This window comes from Oncorhynchus tshawytscha, linkage group LG17, assembly GCF_018296145.1.
Source record: "Oncorhynchus tshawytscha isolate Ot180627B linkage group LG17, Otsh_v2.0, whole genome shotgun sequence".
Classification (NCBI taxonomy): domain Eukaryota; kingdom Metazoa; phylum Chordata; class Actinopteri; order Salmoniformes; family Salmonidae; genus Oncorhynchus; species Oncorhynchus tshawytscha.
The window spans coordinates 7,303,940-7,324,711 of record NC_056445.1 but is presented as its reverse complement, the minus strand read 5'-3'; the positions used below and the strand labels follow the sequence as shown (position 1 = coordinate 7,324,711).

The 20,772-nt window shown below is 41.9% G+C and overlaps 1 protein-coding gene across 2 annotated transcripts in view; it reads left to right on the top strand.

Moving 5' to 3' along the window:
- Positions 1-20,772, top strand: part of LOC112216771 (chemokine-like protein TAFA-5) — a 177,346-nt gene that overhangs the window by 47,469 nt on the left and 109,105 nt on the right. The window contains exon 1 of one of the 2 annotated variants that reach the window (XM_024376832.2): positions 5,623-6,626. The exons of the other annotated variant lie outside the window; for it this stretch is intronic. Within the exon in view, the coding sequence (XP_024232600.1) occupies positions 6,536-6,626 (91 nt within the window). The 5' untranslated portion in view covers positions 5,623-6,535. Of the gene's footprint in view, positions 1-5,622; positions 6,627-20,772 lie in introns of those variants that run through there. 2 annotated transcript variants of the gene reach the window in all.

Sequence of the window (20,772 nt, the reverse complement as noted above, 5' to 3'; positions counted from 1 at the left end):
CGTGTTGCTTGGCACAAGATATATGCAATACAAAAAGTTAAGAACACCTTCCTAATATTGAGTTTTTTAATATTGAGTTTTGTTGGTTTTTTTGGCCTCAGAACAGCCTAAATTCTTTGGGGCATGGACTCTACCAGGTGTCGAAAGCGTTCCACGGGTATTATTCGGCGCATGTGACAAATACAAAATGATTTGATTTGAATGCTGGCCCATGTTGACTCCAATGCTTCCCACAGATGTGCCAAATTGTTTGGATGTTCTTTGGGTGGTGGACCATTCTTGATACATGCTGTAAACGTTTGAGTGAGAAAACCCCAGCAGCGTTGCAGTTCTTGACACAAACTGGTGCCCCTGGCACCTACCACCATACACCGTTCAAAGGTACTTAAATCTTTTGTCTTGTCCATTCACTCTCTGAATGGCACACATACACAATCAATGTCTCAATTGTCTCAAGGTTTAAACATCCTTCTTTAACCTGTCTCCTCTGCTTCATTTACACTGATTGAAGTGGATTTAACAAGTGACATCAATAAGGGATCATAGTGTTTAACTGGATTCATCTGGTCAGTCTATGCCATAGAAAACATGGCGGATTTATGGATAATAATTTTAAGAATAATATTTTTATTTGTTTCACTTGATGTTCAGTTTCTGTAGAAAATTAATTATTATAACAATACCGTTCAGGATGGAAATCTTTAAAATACCATTGAAGCAGCACATATTTAATTCACAGCAAATTGTTGTAAATAAGTGTGTTTTTTTCAACCCTGTGCAATCAGGTTTGTAGTTAATGAGGTGTCTTCCTGGCTGTAAAACTTTGAGAAACTGATGAATATTCAAGAGAAAACAAACATAATCAGCCTCATAACACACCAACATATGCCACTTAAGCTGCTGACGAATGGGATCAGAGCAGGTGAGAACTGTGTGGCTTATACTGACGAAGAGAGAAATAGAGGGGGAGAGAGAGGGGGAGGGGGATGCAAGAGAGAGAGAGAGAGAGAAGGGTTGGTGGTTGCAGGTAAAATTAACTTCTCAGTGAATCTATTGGTTTTTCTCAGGTCTAATTAGGGAGCTGTCTTGCTTGAGCTCTGCTGCTGATATGATTATATTAAGAATCTTGGACTGCAGGCTATGCTGCACTTAGCTGTATGTATTCTGAGACTTGAGCAAGTGTATACTGTAGGCTACTTTTGGGTGTCTATGTGATTGGGGATGTGTGTGTGTGGGGGGGGTCTAAGCTGACATATGGAATTGTTTTAAGACGGTCATACTATGGATAATTTTTTATTTTGAAATGTAGGACCCTTTTAGTTCTATAATATACAGTGGGTGAAACAAAAATGATGAAACAAAAATAGAACTGTTAACACCATCCCAACAGTGAAGCACGGTGGTGGCAGCATCATGTTGTGGGGGTGCTTTGCTGCAGGAGGGACTGGTGCACACTATATTGAAGCAACATCTCAAGACATTAGTCAGGAAGTTAAAGCTTGGTCGCAAATGGGTCTTCCAAGCGGACAATGGCCCCAAGCATACTTCCAAATTTGTGGCAAAATGGCTTATGGACAACAAAGTCAAGATATTGGAGTGGCCATCACAAAGCCCTGACCGTAATCCTATAAAAAATGTGTGGGCAGAACTGAAAAAGCATTTGCGAGGAAGGAGGCCTACAAACCTGACTCCGTTAAACCAGCACTGTCAGGAGGAATGGGGAAGCTTGTGGAAGGCTACCCAAAACATTTGACCCAAGTTAAACAATTAAAGGCAATGATACCAAAAACTAATTGAGTGTATGTAACCTTCTGACCCACTGGGAATGTGATGAAAGAAATAAAACCTGAAATCAATAATTATCTCCACTATTAGTCTGATATTTCACATACTTAAAATAAAGTGGTGATCCTAACTGACCTAAGACAGGACATTTTTACTAGGATTAAATGTCAGGAATTGTGAAAAACTGAGTTTTAATGGATTTGGCTAAGGTGTTTGTAAACTTCCGACTTCAACTGTACATGTTCTCACAGAATCCATACCCATCTTGTTTGTTCTCATAATAAAACAATCTCATTGTTAATCATCTGGATATTTCTAAGGTTTTTATGCCGTATGGCTTCAAATTGTTTTATAGTATTTTATTTCTATCTGTAGCCCACATTTTTTCAACATTTCAATAATAATGCATTTGATTCATCCACTGTTTTAAAGATGAATACACCTACAATAACATATGTGTATGCGATCATAACAATTGATTTGATTTGGAGGATCGCTTGATTTCCATTTTTGAAGTAAAAGTTTTATCAAAATGGTTCAACTCTTTTTTGACTGCTTCTCTGAATTCAGACGAAAGCAGAATTGTACAATATGCTCTTATTCACTTCGGATCAAGCCATCTTTCAAACGTAGAAGATAATGGGGAATACGATGAAGATAAACGTTTTGCTCCTGTCAGATGGGTGCACATATTGGATTGAAATATATTTTTCTGTTGTGTGTTAGAAAATATGAATTTCTTCCGTCAAAAGGAACATCCTTGGAGAGCCTTGGAGTACTGCATATATTATAACGACACATTGATTCAAGGGAGCTATTGAAGAGTCCTTTGAAATGGTTTATTAAGACAAGTGTTAGTGTTTCACTGGAGTTCTTCAAAGAAACCTCAACAGGCCAAGCAGTAGACTGCTTTTCACTGTTTTTCATTTTGGGCAACACAAATTCTGTCCCCCAAAAAATGTGGACGATTTTATTTTGGTTTTTAGACAATAGACATAGACAAAACACAACAGAGAACTTAACATTTCACAGACATGGACCCACTAAATTAGACATGACATTGGCTGAGACTTAATGCCTACCTTCAACAGAAAGAAAAAATACAAAAAAAAACACCAACTCAGATGTACATACATATTGTATATTTCAACAAACATTAATGACATCATACTTGCTCAAACCTACATGTTCCCACAGTATCAAATCAAATCAAATCAAATCAAATCAAATCAAATCAAATTGTATTTGTCAGTATCCATGCCTATCTTCTTTGTTCTCATAATAACCTTTTTAATTTTTTAATTTTTATGTTTCATTCTTTGGATATTTCTAAGGCTTGTAATACTTCATGCCATATGGCTTCTGTAGCCCATATATATATTTTTTAAATATTTAAATAATACAGGCTCGGGCAATAATAATGCATTTGATTCATCCACTGCCCTAACAATGGAGGATAATACGATTCTTAGTTGTTAAAGTAAAACATTTTTCAAAATTATTCACTAGAAAATAATGGTTCAACTCCTATTTCTGTATCAATTAATCAAACTGCTTCTCTGAATTCCGTAGAGCGATTCTCTTGCGGTGGACTTCTAACAAGCATTGAGACAAAAGCAGAATTGGACAATAAGAGCTAATTAACTTCTGATCATGTCATCTTTCAAGCATATTGTCCACGTAGAAGATAATGGGGAATACAGTGAATACATTTTTCTTTTGCTGCTGTTAGTTATATGGCCTTTATTGGGATGGGCCATGGTATGGCACCGAACCGACGATGTGAACAGAACAGAGGACAAAGCAAGTAATGCTTTCCTCAGCTCCGGGCAGGGAGACACAGAGAGGAGAGAAAAAAAGGAGGGTAGGCAAGTTGAACAAGGACGCAGGCTACAGACAGTATAACACTCTCCTACTCTTTCTGTAGGACTCTAACTCCTGTTTCTGCACAAGACTGGACAGCGTAACACGTCTTTGTAGCTGCACTCCTACTCGTGCCTTTGCTTGAGACACCTGGACTTTTAGCTTAGATGTATTCTAGAACAGTCTAATAAGGCTCTCTGGACTTATTAGAAGGCCTATATTATGTGTGCTTGAGGATACTGTTCAGCTCATGGATGTTTGACTTGTTGCCCCCAAGCACTTATGCAGGGTCAGTTAATTATCATTCCCTTAATAGGATTATGCTTGGGGGTTATAGGGTAATCTGAACCTATAGTCTGTGGTTAAGGGCTATTTCTCAGCCAGGTCATTTATGATTGATGTCAAAATTGGATGTCTATCCATGTCCTGAGGACGTCAGAAAATGCCTTCACAACTGGCCACTAGGCATAACAGTGAGCGCTATTACCATCAAGTAGGCTTGGGTTTTGCTGCATGGGTGTAATCACATGACTCTGGATCAGAACTGTTTAAAAAATATATATTTTGGTTTTAACCCTATCCCAAACCTTAACCCTTTCCTTAATCATTTGGAATGTGTGCCTAAGCTTAACCCTTAACTTCGAAGTTTGACGTTTGACGTTTGGAGAAATGGAGTGATACAGAGCAGCAGTAGCAACAAAAGCTCTTCGAAATTTGACCTTTGGAGCAACTTCAAAATTTGAAGTTTGGAGAACGTGGATGAACACCCAATTCTGCTGTGAGACTGTGCAAGCTTGTTGCCATTTCTGCCCTTGTCTTATAAATAACAAAGCTGAAGCGTTTTAGTGACCGGTAATGACAGGGTTCACCATATTTAATGTAAGCCATGTTGCCCCCAGCCCTCCACACACACCCCACCCCCTTTGCAGACAAGTTGTGGACAGGTCTCCGTTAATTGCTGTCCCACTGACTGATAGATTACAGCCTGAGAATGGAAGAGGCTGGGAGGAGGGAGCTCTTGCTCTCTCTCCCCTCTCTCTCTCTCTCTCTCTCTCTCTCTCTCTCTCTCTTTCTCTTTACAAAGGCAGCATCAAACATGGATGCCCTTGTTGTTAATACCTCCTTTACCCCCCACCCACACCATTAATTAGCAGTGAAATAGCTGCAGGAGCCAAGTTATTGACACTGCAACGGAGGTTTGTTTGGATGAAGTTCAACCCCCTACAGTACGTACAGTATATCAGTGGATTCACTTGTTTATACTGTCTATAGATTTTGGGGCGGCAAGTAGCCTAGTGGTTAGAGCGTTGGGCCAGTATGTATGCTGGATCAAATCCAGAGCTGACAAGATAAAAATCTGTCGTTCAGCACCTGAACAAGGCAGTTAACTCACTGTTCCCCAGTAGGACATCATTGTAAATAAATATTTGTTCTTAACTGGCTTGCCTAGTTAAATAAATATAGGATATGAGAATTGGCACAGACCCGTCAAGGGCTTTGGAAATGGGCTGGACACTGGTTCGCAGGAGATATTGCATGTGATTGGCCTATATGCCCATATTCTTGTATTTAAAAATACTTTGGTTTGAAAGAATTTGTGCAAATCTGTCTTTGAAATATGTCTATAGTCTACTAAAGGCACAAGCTGGGTGCTAGGCATCTTGCCTGTAGGCTACATTTGAAATAGAAAAATATATTTTTAAAAATGCATTGAAATTCAATTGGATATGCCCTGAGGTAATACAACCAAAGTTCTCCAAACGCAGAATAGGGACACTGTAATTAGGTAGTTAACGAGGAATGCAGTTTTTCATCTGCCAACCAGCCCCGTTCCTCCTCAATCCCCTCCACGCCTCTCCTCCTCCTCTCCTCACACTGGCTCTGTGAATTCGCCCGAGGAAACATATTGTGGGGGGAGTTGTTGTGACGTCACTCACCGGGAGAGCACAGAGCAGGGAGAGAGAAAGTCGCGTCTGTCGACTTTATATGCGGTTGCCTGGCGAAGAGAACCGGAAAGCCCGAAGAACCGGTACTGAGATCAGGGATGGTGAGGCCAAAATACACTTTGTCATCATCATCACTAACTGACAAATGTATCGAAATCCCGAAGTAGATCAAGAAACTTAACGGAAGACGGTCTATTGCGCGTTTGTTTGTTTTTATCTGATAAAGCTCGGGAGGTAATCGCCTCCAAATCTAAAGAGATGCGAGCATCTTTCATGATCTACATGTAGATCAACTAAGACGAGAGGTATCCACAGATTGTGAGCTATCCCTGTGCTATCTGACTGAAACTAAACGGAAATATAGCTCTACTGCATAGCGATATGGTGGTGCTGCCAGCTTCTGAGTCTATTCCTGCGCCGGAGTTGTGTGGAACATTTACTGGAGGAGAGTGGTGATCAGCGCACCGAATTACCGTATCCCCGCGCAGCAGTCCGAGAGAGGGAGCGAAGAGAAAGCTGCTTGTGAGCCTGCCGTGACCGAGTCACGGACGAGGGGGTGAAGTGGTAGTGGGAATGCCAGCACTTCAAACGATGGGGGTTTAACAGCCCCGCTTCATACGGAGGCACCCCACACTTAAATTTTGACCCAGCACTGAGTCCTTTTCCACGGGCGGGATCATCTATGTTTCCCCTTCACCTGACCGACTGACTAGTATTTGTATTCGTCCCAGCTATTTCCGAAGCGAACTAAAGGGGGATATATTTTGTGTTTTTCACAAAACAGCCTATTTTTTCTTATTTTTTATTTTTTTGGGGTGGGGGTGGGGGGTGAGAAGCATTGCACTGGATGGGAGCAGAATAGAAGGCTGTGTGTGTCTCTGAAGACTTCTGACTTATCTCCTGGGGTGTTTGAATTAAGTCGTCGCCACTCACCAGCCAGGATGCAGCTTCTCAGAGTTGCCTGGGCTTTAGCCGGAGCGGCAATCTGTTGTTTTGTTATTCTTCTCATCCACTCACGCTTGCTCAAAGAAGGTAATTGTTTATGTGACTGATTTCAGACCATTATATAATGGCGTTGTCATATTACATAGCTCTGTTTTCATGTCGCCTGTCTGTACTGTCTTTCATGATGTATTATATCAAGTCTCATAGCCCGACAAAAGAGCTTCGTGCAGGAGGCGTCTTTGGCTCTCATGCTTAATCAATTTTGCCACCGCGCAAACCTGCTGGATTTGACCCCAAGCCAAAAAATACAATTGATTCGATAATATGAATAGCTATCTATTTGATGAACGTGAACAATTCAATGGTCTGAGTGTCACCAGCAATGCTTTCCTATTGGTTAACGTCAACAAGTTATAGACCTATCCAATTGATCCAATTATATATATATATATATTTATTTATTTTGTGGTAATTTACCCACACAAAAAAAAACAGAAGATAAATACATTGATACTGTATATAACGTTAATATATAGGTGGGTAGTATCCCGTTTCAATAGATGGTGTGATTTATAGTTGAGGTCTTCAATAGATGGCACTATAGTCTAGCTTTAAGGTAAGGCTGAGAACAAACCCTTATTATCTCCTCGTATTGGCCGCTGTTATTCTTGTTGTCACGCCTCGTGCTTGGCCACTGGATACGATCCAACCTTTGCTAAACATTCATTCCCCTTATGGTGAAGCTCGAGCTATAAACCTTAGTGCCCTCTGCCCTGCTGTGTCTCTATATGGTTTTTATTTTGGCCTGCCTTAATGTCATTTCTAAATGTAAAATTGAGACTTTTTTTTACTGCTTTTTAAGACAATTAATTGGTTTTCATTAGGACAAATTTTCCAATTGTTTTGTTGATTTCATTTTTTAAAACTATTTTTATACAGCCACCACCTTTTCAAGCTGTCACAATCTGTTGCAGCTTGAAGTACTGTAGATAACCTATATGATTGTATTGTAACTCTTTAAATGCATCCTCAAAGTAGGAAACCTAATGTGATTGCAGTGTATTCAGACATACTTAAGGTGGTATGAAAGGCCTCTGGTAATGTGGTTTAACCTAAAATACCACTGGATTTCACATGGGTAAAGCTTTGAATAGGCAGACATTCTATGCACAAACTGCCATGCCTTTTCTCTCATGTCCGGCATGAGGCTAGGGGCACTCTTTGTGTGTGGGTGTGTGTGTGGCAGGCAGCAGGGTCATTGGGTTACAACTCGGCCAGGCTCCTCTCCTCACTGTCAGTAGAAAGGCAGGTCAACTGGTGGCAAATGGACTCCCTCTCCACGGCATCTCTGTGCCACATGGTGGAAAGAGAAATGTATGCGTGCCAAGTGACCTTTCCTGTTAGTCTTGTGCCTACAGTGCTAAAAGGGGCTGTCGGGGCTCTGAGATCTGACTACAGCTCAAATAATCCACATCCACCCAACTGAACTCCATGTGGCGTGTGATAGGCCAGGGCCATGGTATTCTCCCGCAATGGGAATGGTATAGGCAGCCTATCATAGGCTGTGGTATTCTTCCGGAATGGCAATGAATGCACAAATGCAAAAGATCTTATCCTTCCTGGTCAATGAGTTTGTGATCGTGACCAAGGCTATATTTGTCCACGTTCAATAGCATTTTGTGGATATCATTACATTCCTTTCCACAGCACCAAAAATAACAAATTGGTTTTGATTTCATGTCTTGCAGTCTTTGGTTATTTTTGATCATGTTTTTTGCTTTATTATATCAGAGGTTTGGAATTGGAAGTCTATTGTGGGAGGTATTTATTTTTATTGAAATCTATGCAGGGAAGCAGGAAGAGGCATACAAAGGAAGCTGGGACCATGTTCACTTTGTGCTGTTGGAATAGCCAAGGTCAAAATGCATACTCGGCTGCAGAGTAAAATACACGCTGCTGATATAATGAATTCATAAGAACTGCATTAATGACAGTCTATTGGGGCCAGAATAATAAAAAGGCACCTATGGTAAGTAGTGCAATATGATTTTGCTCATACAGTTGCTAGTAGCACAATCCTTTGTAATGTTCTCTGTCAAAAATTAAATATTTCCACATCTGTTTGCATTGAATGTTACCCAACCCAAAAATGAAATAGTTTTGCAAATTAAATAAGTGCTATTATTTAGCTTCCCCAGCATGATAGATACCTAAATTATACAGGCAGGCAGGACTCTATATACACTGCATTTGGAAAGTATTCAGACTCCTTCCCATTTCCCCCTTTTGTTACATTACGGCCTTATTCTGAAATTGATTAACCATCTCTGCAGCCCTCCAACAATCAGGCCTTTATGCTAGAGTGGCCAGACGGAAGCCACTACTCAGTAAAAGGCACATGACAGCCCGCTTGGAGTTTGCCAAAAGGCACCCAATGGACTCTCAGACCACAAGAAACAAGATTCTCTGGTCTTATGAAACCAAGATTGAACTCTTTGTTCTGAATGCCAAACGTCACATCTGTAAGAAACCTGACACCATCCCTAACGTGAAGCATGGTGGTGGCAGCAGCATCATGCTGCTGGGATGGTTTTCAGTGGTAAGGACTGGGAGACTAGTCAGGATCAAGGGAAAGAGGAATGGAGCAAAGTACAGAGTTATCCTTGATGAAAACCTGCTCCAGAGTGCTCAGGACCTCAGATTGTGGCGAAGGTTCACCTTCCAACTGGACAACGGCCCTATGCACACAGCCAAGACAACGCAGGAGATGCTTAATTAAGGACAAGTCTCTGAATGTCCGTGGCCCAGCCAGAGCTCTGACTTGAACCAGATTTGAACCCGATCGAACATCTCTGGAGAGACCTGAAAATAGCTGTGCAGCGACGCTAACAATGTTTTGTCATTATGGGGTATTCTGTGTAGATATCTGAGGGAAAAAACGATTAAATCAATTTTATAATAAGGCTGTAACGTAACAAAATGTGGAAAAAGTAAAGGGGTCTGAATACTTTCCGAATTCAGTGTAGTCAGAGGACATGAGGAATAATATATCTCATGAAATATATTGGCAGTACCCTGACATTTCAATTTTAAATACAAGGAAACAAATGACACTCCTTCTGCAGGTTTTCAGATAGCAGCAGTGTGTCAGGAAAAGGTATCTTAGGTAGGCATGCATCATTGCTTTGCTGGAATTTTGAACAGGCAGGAGAGAGGTTGTTGCATCTTGCATAATATGACACAGCATCTACTTTTTTTATTTATCCCTTATTTTACCAGGTATATTGACTGAGAACACATTCTCATTTACAGCAACAACAAGGGGGAATAGTTAGAAGTGAGAGGAGGGGGGATGAGTGAGAGCCAGTTGGAAACTGGGGATGATTAGGTGGATATGATGGTATGAGGGCCAGATTGGGGATTTAGCCAGGACACCAGGGTTAACACCCCTGCTCTTATGATAAGTGCCAAGGGATCTTTAGTGACCACAGAGAGTCAGAATACCCGTTTAACGTCCCATCCGAAAGACAGGAACCTACACAGGGCACCGTCCCCTGCGGCATTGGGATATTGTTTTAGACCAGAGGAAAGAGTGCCTCCTACTGGCCCTCCAACACCACTTCCAGCAGCATCTGATCCTATCAGGACTTCCACCATCCAAAGACCGACCAGGACCAACCCTGCTTAGCTTCAGATGCAAGTTAGCGGTAGGATGCAGGGTGGTATGCTGCTGGCCTCACGAGTTGAGGGATGAGGATGTGGAGATGGAGGATTTAGAATGCCACATTATTATAATCCTATGCAGTGGCTCACCTATGACAATGACAATGACTAGATAATCCTTAATTTAACCCATAAAGTCACTGACTCTGTACACTGTTTATATGGAGCATTTTGGACTGATTTAACATGTCTGTCATTTAGCTCATTTGACTGACAAGTTAACTTAAGTGGTGCTTCAGCTCATAAATCAATAAATACATTTCACCAAGACATTTGTTACAGACCACCAATACAAATCAAATCAGTCAAGTTTATTTGTCATGTGCGCCAAATACAACAGGTGTAGACCTTATAGTGAAATGCTGACTTACAGGCTCTAACCAACAGTGCGGAGAAAAAAAAAGTATGTGTGTGTGTGTAGGTAAGTAAAGAAATAAACAACAGTAAAAAGACATTTGAAAATAAGAGTAGCAAGGCTATATACAGACACCGGTTAGTCAGGCTTATTGAGGTAGTATGTACATGTAGGTATGGTTAAAGTGACTATGCATATCTGATGAACAGAGAGTAGCAGTAGCTTAAAAAGAGGGGTTGGCGGGTGGTGGGACACAATGCAGATAGCCCGGTTAGCCAATGTGCGGGAGCACTGGTTGGTCGGGCCAATTGAGGTAGTATATACATGAATGTATACCGTAATTGCTGGACTATTAAGCGCACCTGAATATAAACCGCACCCACTGAATTATTAAAAATATGTATTTTGTACATAAATAAGCCGCACATGTCTATAAGCCGCAGGTGCCTACCGGTACATTGAAACAAATTAACTTTACACAGCCTATAAACGAAACACGGCTTGTAACAAAAATAAATAGGCTTTAACGAAACACGGCTTGTAACAAAAATAAATAGGCTTTAACGAAACACGGCTTGTAACAAAAATAAATAGGCTTTAACGAAACACGGCTTGTAACAAAAATAAATAGGCTTTAACGAAACACGGCTTGTAACAAAAATAAATAGGCTTTAACGAAACACGGCTTGTAACAAAAATAAATAGGCTTTAACGAAACACGGCTTGTAACAAAAATAAATAGGCTTTAACGAAACACGGCTTGTAACAAAAATGTAAACAGCAGCCTACCAAGAAAGTCATTGGTCACTATCTTCCTCCTCCTGTGCACTGAAACCACTGAAGCCATCTCCTTCGGTGTCGGAGTTGAATAGCCTCAGAATTGCTTCATCCGATGTTGGATCGTTTTCATTGTCGCTCTTGTCACTTTCATCCGGAGGCAAATACCCCGCTGAACTCGTGCTGCCCCTTCAACACGCAGCAGTCCAGCCTTTCGAAACCCGTTGATGCTAGTGGATTTTTTGACAATGCTCCATGCTGTCAGGACCCACTGGCAGACTTGACCATAAGTTGCTTTTCGCATGCGGCCCGTTTTAGTGAAGGATTTCTCCCCACTTGTCATCCAAGCCTCCCACTGAACACGGAGCGCCACCTTAAATGCACGATTTACACTGATGTCGAGTGGCTGCAAATACTTTGGGCCATCTGCTTTTCTTCCCTCTGAAAGGTTTGTTGTCTTTTTGCACTGAGTCAGTTCCTCACGCTGCTGTTTCCAACGTCTTATCATCGACTCATTAAGGCCAAGCTCCCGTGCAGCAGCTCTATTTCCTTTTCCAACAGCCAGATCGATCGCCTTCAACTTGAAAGCTGCATCATATGCATTTCTCCGTGTCTTTGCCATGATGAGGGTGACAAAATTACTACCGTAATCAGAATGATGGGAAGTTTGAGCGCACTCGATTTACGTCACAATATTATGTGACGGTGCTCAGTTTTTTGGCGGCGGCATGAATCTTGCGAAAGCGGGAAAAATCCATAAATTAGCCGCGTCATTGTATAAACCGTGAGGTTCAAAGTGTGGGAATAAAGTAGCGGCTTATAGTCCGGAAATTACGGTCGTTAAAGTGACTATGCATATAAGATAAACAGAGAGTAGCAGCAGCGTAAAAGAGAGGTTGGGGGGGCACACAATGCATATAGTCCGGGTAACCATTTCGTTACCTGTTCAGGAGTCTTATGGCTTGGGGGTAAAAACTGTTTAGAAGCCGTTTTGTTCTAGACTTGGCACTCTGGTACCGCTTGCCATGCGGTAGTAGAGAGAACAGTCTATGACTGGGGTGGCTGGGGTCTTTGACAATTTTCAGGGCCTTCCTCTGACACCGCCTGGTGTAGAGGTCCTGGATGGCAGGCAGCTTTGCCCCAGTGATGTACTGGGCCGTACGCACTACCCTCTGAAGTGCCTTGCTGTCGGAGGCCGAGCAATTGCCGTACCAGGCAGTGACGCAACCGGTCAGGATGCTCTCGATGTTGCAGCTGTAGAACCTTTTGAGTATCTCAGGACCCATGCCAAATCTCTCCTGAGGGGGAATAGGCTTTGTCGTGCCCTCTTCACGGCTGTCTTGGTGTGTTTGGACCAGTCTAGTTTGTTCTTCATGTGGATACCAAGGAATTTGAAGCTCTCAACCTGCTCCACTACAGCCCCCGATGAGAATGGGGACGTGCTCGGTGCTCCTTTTCCTGTAGTCCACAATTATCTCCTTAGTCTTGGTTACGTTGACGGATAGGTTGTTATTCTGGCACCACCCAGCAAGGTCTCTGACCTCATAGGCTGTCTCGTCATTGTCTGTGATCACTGTTGTGTCGTCAGAAAACTTAATGATGGTGTTGGAGTCGTGCCTGGCCATGCAGTCATGGGTGAACAGGGTGTAGAGGAGGGGACTGAGCACGCACCCCGGGGGAGCTCCAGTGTTGAGGATCAGCGTGGCAGATGTGTTGCTACCTACCCTCACCACCTGGGGGCGGTCGGTCAGGAAGTCCAGGATCCAGTTGCAGAGGGAGGTGTTTAGTCCCAGGGTCCTTAGCTTAGTGATGAGCTTTGAGGGTACTATGGTGTTGAATGCTGAGCTGTAGTCAATGAATAGCTTTCTCACATAGGTTTTCCTTTTGTCCAGGTGGGAAAGGGCAGTGTGGAGTGCAATAGAGATTGCATCATCTGTGGATCTGTTTGGGCGGTATGTAAATTGGAGTGGGTCTAGGGTTTCTGTGATAATGGTGTTGATGTGAGCCATTACCAGTCTTTCAAAGCACTTCATGGCTACGGATGTGAGTGCCACGGTCTGTAGTCATTTAGGCAGGCAGAAATGAAGAGGAAGCCTAGAGTGACAGTCGAAAGGGGAACCTCTCCATTGGGAGTTCAATAATAAGACACCTATATTGCCTTCCTCCCAACTGTCACATCTCTCTGTGCCAGACCAGTTGATTTAATTGATCTCTCACGGTTTGACATGTGGTGTTATGGAATGGTGTCAGAGAGAACAGTTTGACATAAAAGTTGACATGTAGCATTATAGTGTCTATGTGAAAGAAGTGTGATCCTCTGGTGTGTTTGTTTGTCTTTGTGATACCCATATTGCATAATTATGGTGAAAGTGCTGGTAAACGTGTAATTACCGTGGCATAGTAGTGTGACTTACATGTACATCATGTACAGATGGCAGGCACATTCATTAATGTTGCTTTTCCTCACAAAGATGCTTAAACCTGCAGAAAGAAAAGGATGGATTTGGTTGTTTTGCCCTTGATCACTGCATCCCTTCAGGCTGAAGTGACAAAGATAATAAGGTGGGGTGCGAAAGTATTCACAATATTTTGCCTTACAAACTGCAATTAAAATAGATTTTTGGGGGGTTGTACCATTTAATTTACACAACATACCTACCCCTTTGAAGTTTCAAAATATTTTTTATTGTGAAACAAACAAGAAATAAGACAAAAAACAGAACTTGAACGTGCATAACTATTCACCCTCCCAAAGTCAATATTTTGTAGAGCCACCTTTTGCAGCAATTACAGCTGCAAGTCTCTTGTGGTATGTCTCTATAAGCTTGGCACATCTAGCCCCTGGGATTGTTGACCATTCTTCAAGGCAAAACTGCTCCAGCTCCATCAAGTTGGATAGACATTTAAACATTAAATCACTTGAGTCACCCCTTAAACCACTTGAGTGTTTCTTTAGCAGTCATTGCCCTGCTGGAAGGTGAACCTCTGTCTCAGTCTCAAATCTCTGGAAGACTGAAACAGGTTTCCCTCAAGAATTTACCTGTATTTAGCGGCATCCATCATTCCTTCAATTCTGACCAATTTCTCGGTCCCTACCAATGAAACACATCCCCACAGCATGATGTTTCCACCACCATGCTTCACTGTGGGGATGATGTTCTTGGTGTGATGGGAAGTGTTGGGTTTGTGCCAGAGACAGCATTTTCCTTGATGGCCAGAATGCTCAATCTTACCAGAGTACCTTCTTCCATATGTTTGGGGAGTCTCCCACATGCCTTTTGGCAAACATCAAATGTGTCTGCTTATTTTTTTCTGTAATCAATGGCTTTTTTCTGGCCACTCTTCCGTAAAGCCCAGCTCTGTGGATTGTATGTCTTAAAGTGGTCCTATGGACAGATACTCCAATCTCCGCTGTGGAGCTTTGCAGCTTTGCAGCTCCTTCAGGGTTATCTTTGGTCTCTTTGTTGCCTCTCTGATTAATGCCCCCCTTACCTGGTCTGTGAGTTTTGGCGCACTATTACTGGATTTAATAGTGCTCCGTGCGATGTTCAAAGTTTCGGATATTTTTTTTTGTAACCCAACCTTGATCTGTACTTCTCCACAACTTTGTCCCTGACCTGTTTGGAGAGCTCCTTGCTCTTCATGGTGCTGCTTGCTTGGTGGTGCCCCTTGCTTGGTGGTGTTTTAGAGTCTGGGGCCTTTCAGAACGGGTGTATATGAACTAAGATCATGTGACAGATCATGTGACACTTAGATTGCATACAGGTGGACTATAACTAAAATGTGACTTCTGAAGGTAATTGGTTGCACCAGATCTTATTTAGGGGCTTCATAGCAAAGGGGGTGAATACACATGCACGTACCAGTTTTCAGGTTTAGATTTTTTAAATTTCACTTTACCAATTTGGTCTATTTTGTATATGTCCATGACATGTAATCCAAATAAAAATTAAATTAAATTACAGGTTGTCATGCAACAAAATAAGAAAAACTTGTGTGCCAGAAATACTCCCATACAGCACACACACAGGCAGACACACACACACACACACTACACACTACGCAGATGCAAATAAGGGCTCATGGCTATTGTACTGTATGCGGAAATCCCTCTTTTGTCACATCCCCAACTCTTTTTGTTACCTCACCAACTATGCTATATAGGTGAGGGGTTCCTTACATCAAGGATTAGCAGTTGAATAGAATTATCTGAAAGGGGTTGGAATATACTGTAATTCACAAATTTAAGAATACCACAATAACCGATTGAATTAGTGAAAAATCAGGTCGTATGAATCAAATATAATTGAAAATACAGATTTGTTGTGTTTTTTTAAAAATCTAGTCACAAATCAGATTAAATAGCCCTGGTTTTGGCACAGGTTGGACGAAATACAGATTTTTATATCATCATACCTTCCTTCTCTCATGGGATACACCATTACCATCTTAGTACACAAGGGGGTGATAAAAAGGCAAGAAAAGCCCAATGAGCAGAATGCTAACAAAATTACCATAAATACTAGTGCATTTTCATAGAGGTTGCTAACTAAATATACTAATGACCACAAACAAAAATAACCTAATTGCCAAGACAGACAATCCAGCTCGAATGTCATTTTTGGTGAGCTAGGACATTTACAAGCTAATGTGAATGAGAGACATTGTGCAAACAAACAATGTTTTGAAGCATGCTTGTCTGAGTGAAGAACAGAACTGGCTCTGGAGAAGTATGTGTACACGCTGTGTCTGTGTGGAGTCTGGAGTTGCTAGGGCAACATGCCTGCCTGCTCTGCTCGGAGAAGATGGGGAAGGAGCAGACTGAGTGTCCGAGGACAGAAAGGAGAAAAAAACGCAAGGACATCAAGATAGCAGTGGCAGCTGTACAGATAACTCATCCAAAGCACTTTGACTTCTCAAACATGGCAGAAAGCTAACACTTAAAGAAACCCCCGTCCTCATATTTATTCATCCACTTACAGTACTTGGCTGACTAGCTGTGCTATTTACAAACAAACACCTGACTTGCTCAACTGTTCTGGAGAACTGCAGTTAACTTCATAATGTAAAGTGACAGGTGAAATGAAGAACGCAGTCTGCTTCATCTCCTAACACAAGTTGATTGCAGATATTAACTTAAAAAGTAGCTACAAATATTCAAATGTATTAAAAAAAACTGTTTTGACGGTATTGAAAAATTAATCCGTGGCTATTTCCAAATACCCCGGTATACGGGGATACAGTATTTGGAACCTGCCCATCTGTTGCACCATATGTACTTAGGGTTTTATTGATTGCAGTTTTGTCAGTGCCCTGAAGACAGTACATTTCCAGTGTTAGAAAATAGCTAATGAAAGCTCCCTGTGGAGTTATAGGGTTAGGCATAGGGTTAGGGTTTTATCAGAAAAGTGGTCTTGGTTTTGCGCTCCTTCCCTAGTTTGTCCCCAGTGAATAGCATTCATTTGATTTTAAAGGCCCCAGACCTAAGTGACCACTCTTTCCACCCCTGTTATTGTCTGTCTATCTGCTACAATTACAAGTAGCCTTTAGGTACAGATCTACTGTAGTGGCAGCATGTCCTTCAGCACATCTTCACCATAACCTGAACCAATAGAGGTAAAATGCACCTGAACACCTAGACCATAGATCAGTGTTTAGTGGCAACTAGGGTCACAGTAAAGCCCACAACAATGGAGAGAGAGATATAGACACATGCATGCACTCCACACACACACACACACACACACACACACACACACACACACACACACGCGCAGAGTGGTAAAGACGGAGGGAGCCGCCCAGAGGTTAGAGACTTGGAGGGCCGTTTGTCTAATCGACTGTCAGGGAGTGGGAGGAGGGGGTGCTCATTCTCTTCGGTTGCGTTGTATTACAAAGTATAGATTACGTATATCGAAGGCTACTCAAAGTACCTCTGTTGATTGCACTATAATGGACATGTTAGTTTATGTGGGATTAGTTTGTTTGTAGAACATTACCTTCTGTCTAACAGGGTAAAAACACAATCCACGATTCACTGGAATGAATTGCATGTTTCTTTTCCTCGGGAATAATGGAGACATCGATTTTAACAAGGCCAGCCACAGTCTTTGTCTTGCGTGTCCGATTGTGTCTAAAGCAATTTCATAAAGATCCTTATTTTCTGCGGCTGACTTGAAGCCAAACAGGCTCCTTCTCCTCCATGTCTCTCCTCCTCCTCCCACTTCCGTCAATGATCGCCGGCTCTTTATTTTCAATTGAAAAACGAATTAAAAGAAATGACACAATGAATATCCTAAAACATTGGACGCCACATTCCCTTAGCTTGGCACAACTTGAATAGATTGAATGCTGAGAACAATTTCATCCTGACCCAAAGACAATGGAGGAAAATAGTTTTTCCTGTGAAGGCGTATGAGAAAAGTAATCATGACTGTCTACTTGAAGTACACACTCATCGACCTGGTCATTTTATTATGTGTGCCTGGATGATGGTCAGACGGGGTGATATAGATGTTAGTCATGCAACTAAACCGCCAAAATCACAACACAGCGATCAACTTAATTGGCCCCGTTCTCCGCTATTAGAATGATATGTGCTTCACCTGACATAGTAATCAACTGCTATCTTAGCTACAGTGTCATTGCGATAATAGTAATATCCGATATGATTTGTTCATTGTGAAACTCATTTTTGGTTTGCAGTGGCAAAAGTGGATTGCTTGCATCTAAGGGTTAGGCTAGAACCATGTAAATGGTGTGGAGTTAGTGCATGGGAATGGACATTCAGTGGTGGTGTATCGTACATAGACATGGACGTGTATGACTGTGTGAGTGCAATGTACTCCGGAGGTGTAAGGCTGACACTATACCCACCCACCCACCCACCCACCCAACTCTCTCTCTCTCTCTCTCTCTCTCTCATTTGTTGGATGTCAGTTTACAGCTACCTTTATGGTTGCAGGCATGGCTACATATAGTTTTACCCTAGTCTTTACAACCCTGTCAATATCCACAGGGGAAAAAAACAAGACTGCTTTAGCTTATTCATAATCACTGCAGTTAAGTCCGTATGGATGGAATAACTTCATTATTAGACAGACTGGCATTGTTAAAACAGACTCATAGATACAGAACACTTTTCTTAGCTTCTGGGTCGAAGGCAAACTACTGCAAGCACCTGCAGGAGTTGATTTCTGGATTGATTAGGCTACACGCACATATGTATGCATGTGACACACACACGCGCACACACACACACACACACGCATTGCACACAGAACCACGTAGGCATGCAGACACAAATAAAACACACACACCTCATTTCTGTATTGTAACTTGGTCATTTCTTCAAACAATAATCTTTATTTAATATTGATTAATTATTGCAATAATGAGACCTTTGACCCAACAATCTTGACTGTTAGGCTCTCTGCCTAACTGATAATGAGAAAGCAGAGACCTTAGTTAGGACTTAAACATGCTAAGTCAGACTGGTTCCAACTCCCATAAGCCACCTTGGTTATCTACACAGGATGGTGTTTTACCCCCAACCTGGCTTAGTTTCCCAGATGCCAGGAAGATGAGACAATGAGGCATTGTTCTAAAGTCTTCCAGGCTATCTCTATCTCAGGTCACACACACCACATCTTGCCTATAGAATGCCAGATTTAGGTCATTATTACCAAGTCATTGTCAGCCCAAGCTATCTAGTAAAACCCATTTTCTTGAACCTACGCACAGACTAACTGCAGGAAGCTAGAGTGGAAACCACCTCTTTACAGAAACACAGAATTAAACAGAACAGAAATATCCCCCCAAAAATGTTTAGTATTAATTTCTAGCTGTTGATATTAAACAAATCAGGTAAATATGTATATTTTTCTAACACACACGCACACACACACACACCTAATGTCTGTATGGAAACATTAGGGCTGGGCTGGCCATTCAGGTCAAAGCTTTCTACCCATCTCATCCCCTGAGTGTTAACATAACATCCATTCAGTATGCATTGGTGTGCATATTGGCAGGCTGGCTGCTCCACCAGTGTCTTTTTCTTCACTTTGATTTGACTTCAAACTCCCTTTGCACCTCGAGTCCACACGTATATATATATCCCATGACATTTCAAATTGCAGAAATAATCACGGTGGGGGGAGAAAAAAAATGATACAACCCCGGAGAGGATAGGACTCATACAATGAGGTATCTGTGCCACAGAGAACACACACACAAAAGATGAAGAAACATCACGTTTTAATAATGATATTTACACAGCGAATGAAATATGCGGGGCTGGCACATTTGCCTTGCTTAACAAAACAATAAATGATACCTGGTGTTGCTACAGAAGCCCAAGGATAATATCACACCCCAATGAGATGAAATCAATAGGCCTGCGTGGATGCAGGAGTGAGAATGCGCCTGCTGCAATCAGATGGAGAAAAGGGGAAACGTGTAGGTCCTGTCATAGTGGTTTACCTCAAGCATACATTATAGCTACAGCTCCGCACAGCTCGCTGCAATGGGGTCAGTCTGTAAACATGCAACTTTACCTAGCCGGTGTGTCCGTGCTTGTCTCTGTAGCACAGACAAATCTTTATTCAGACCACACACAAACACACACACACACACACTGAATACATCGGCTCATATTTTCTTGAGCACTCAAACTCGACATACAGAACGCTGTAAATACAGTACAGGAGAATGTGTCCCCACAGATTTGTATAGATTTTATTATTCTGTATCCACTGTCGATTCGTGAAGCAATTACAAACCACATGGCGCCTGGTTATCCCATGTGACTCTGACTGGCAGAGATCGACATTTCTGAAGCAGCGTCGTCAAAGATTCACGAAGCCTGAAAATGTGGACAGGACAACAAGCATCTGCTTCTAGTTGTGCTTGTCAGCAACACACACACACAAACACACATCTTTCCCTTTCTAGACGATTCGATACCTATCTAGATACACGGGCTCCGATACGATACAGGAATGACGCGTTTTTAGTTTGAAACGATTTGGTGCGATTCCGTTTGATTAGAGGAACGAATCGAAGAGACTCTGTTTGATGCAATACATTTTGATGCACTAACATCTGTGACATAAAACACATTCATTTTCCATTCTAAATTCAAACCTGCTGCTGATGGAGCTCATGAGCTGACTTGTGTGTGCGCGTGTGTAAATTATGTATATGGCTATGGTGTATTTAGGGAACTGAGCTGAGCCGTAACTAAAATCGAATGTAAACCCCGGGTCGGGATGTAAGCCTATAAGCCAGTTGAGAGTTGCGTCTCCGGCGATAGCTTAGGTTACTTTTGTAAAACACAATTTTCAACAGCACATTTTCAAAAAATTAACTAAACTA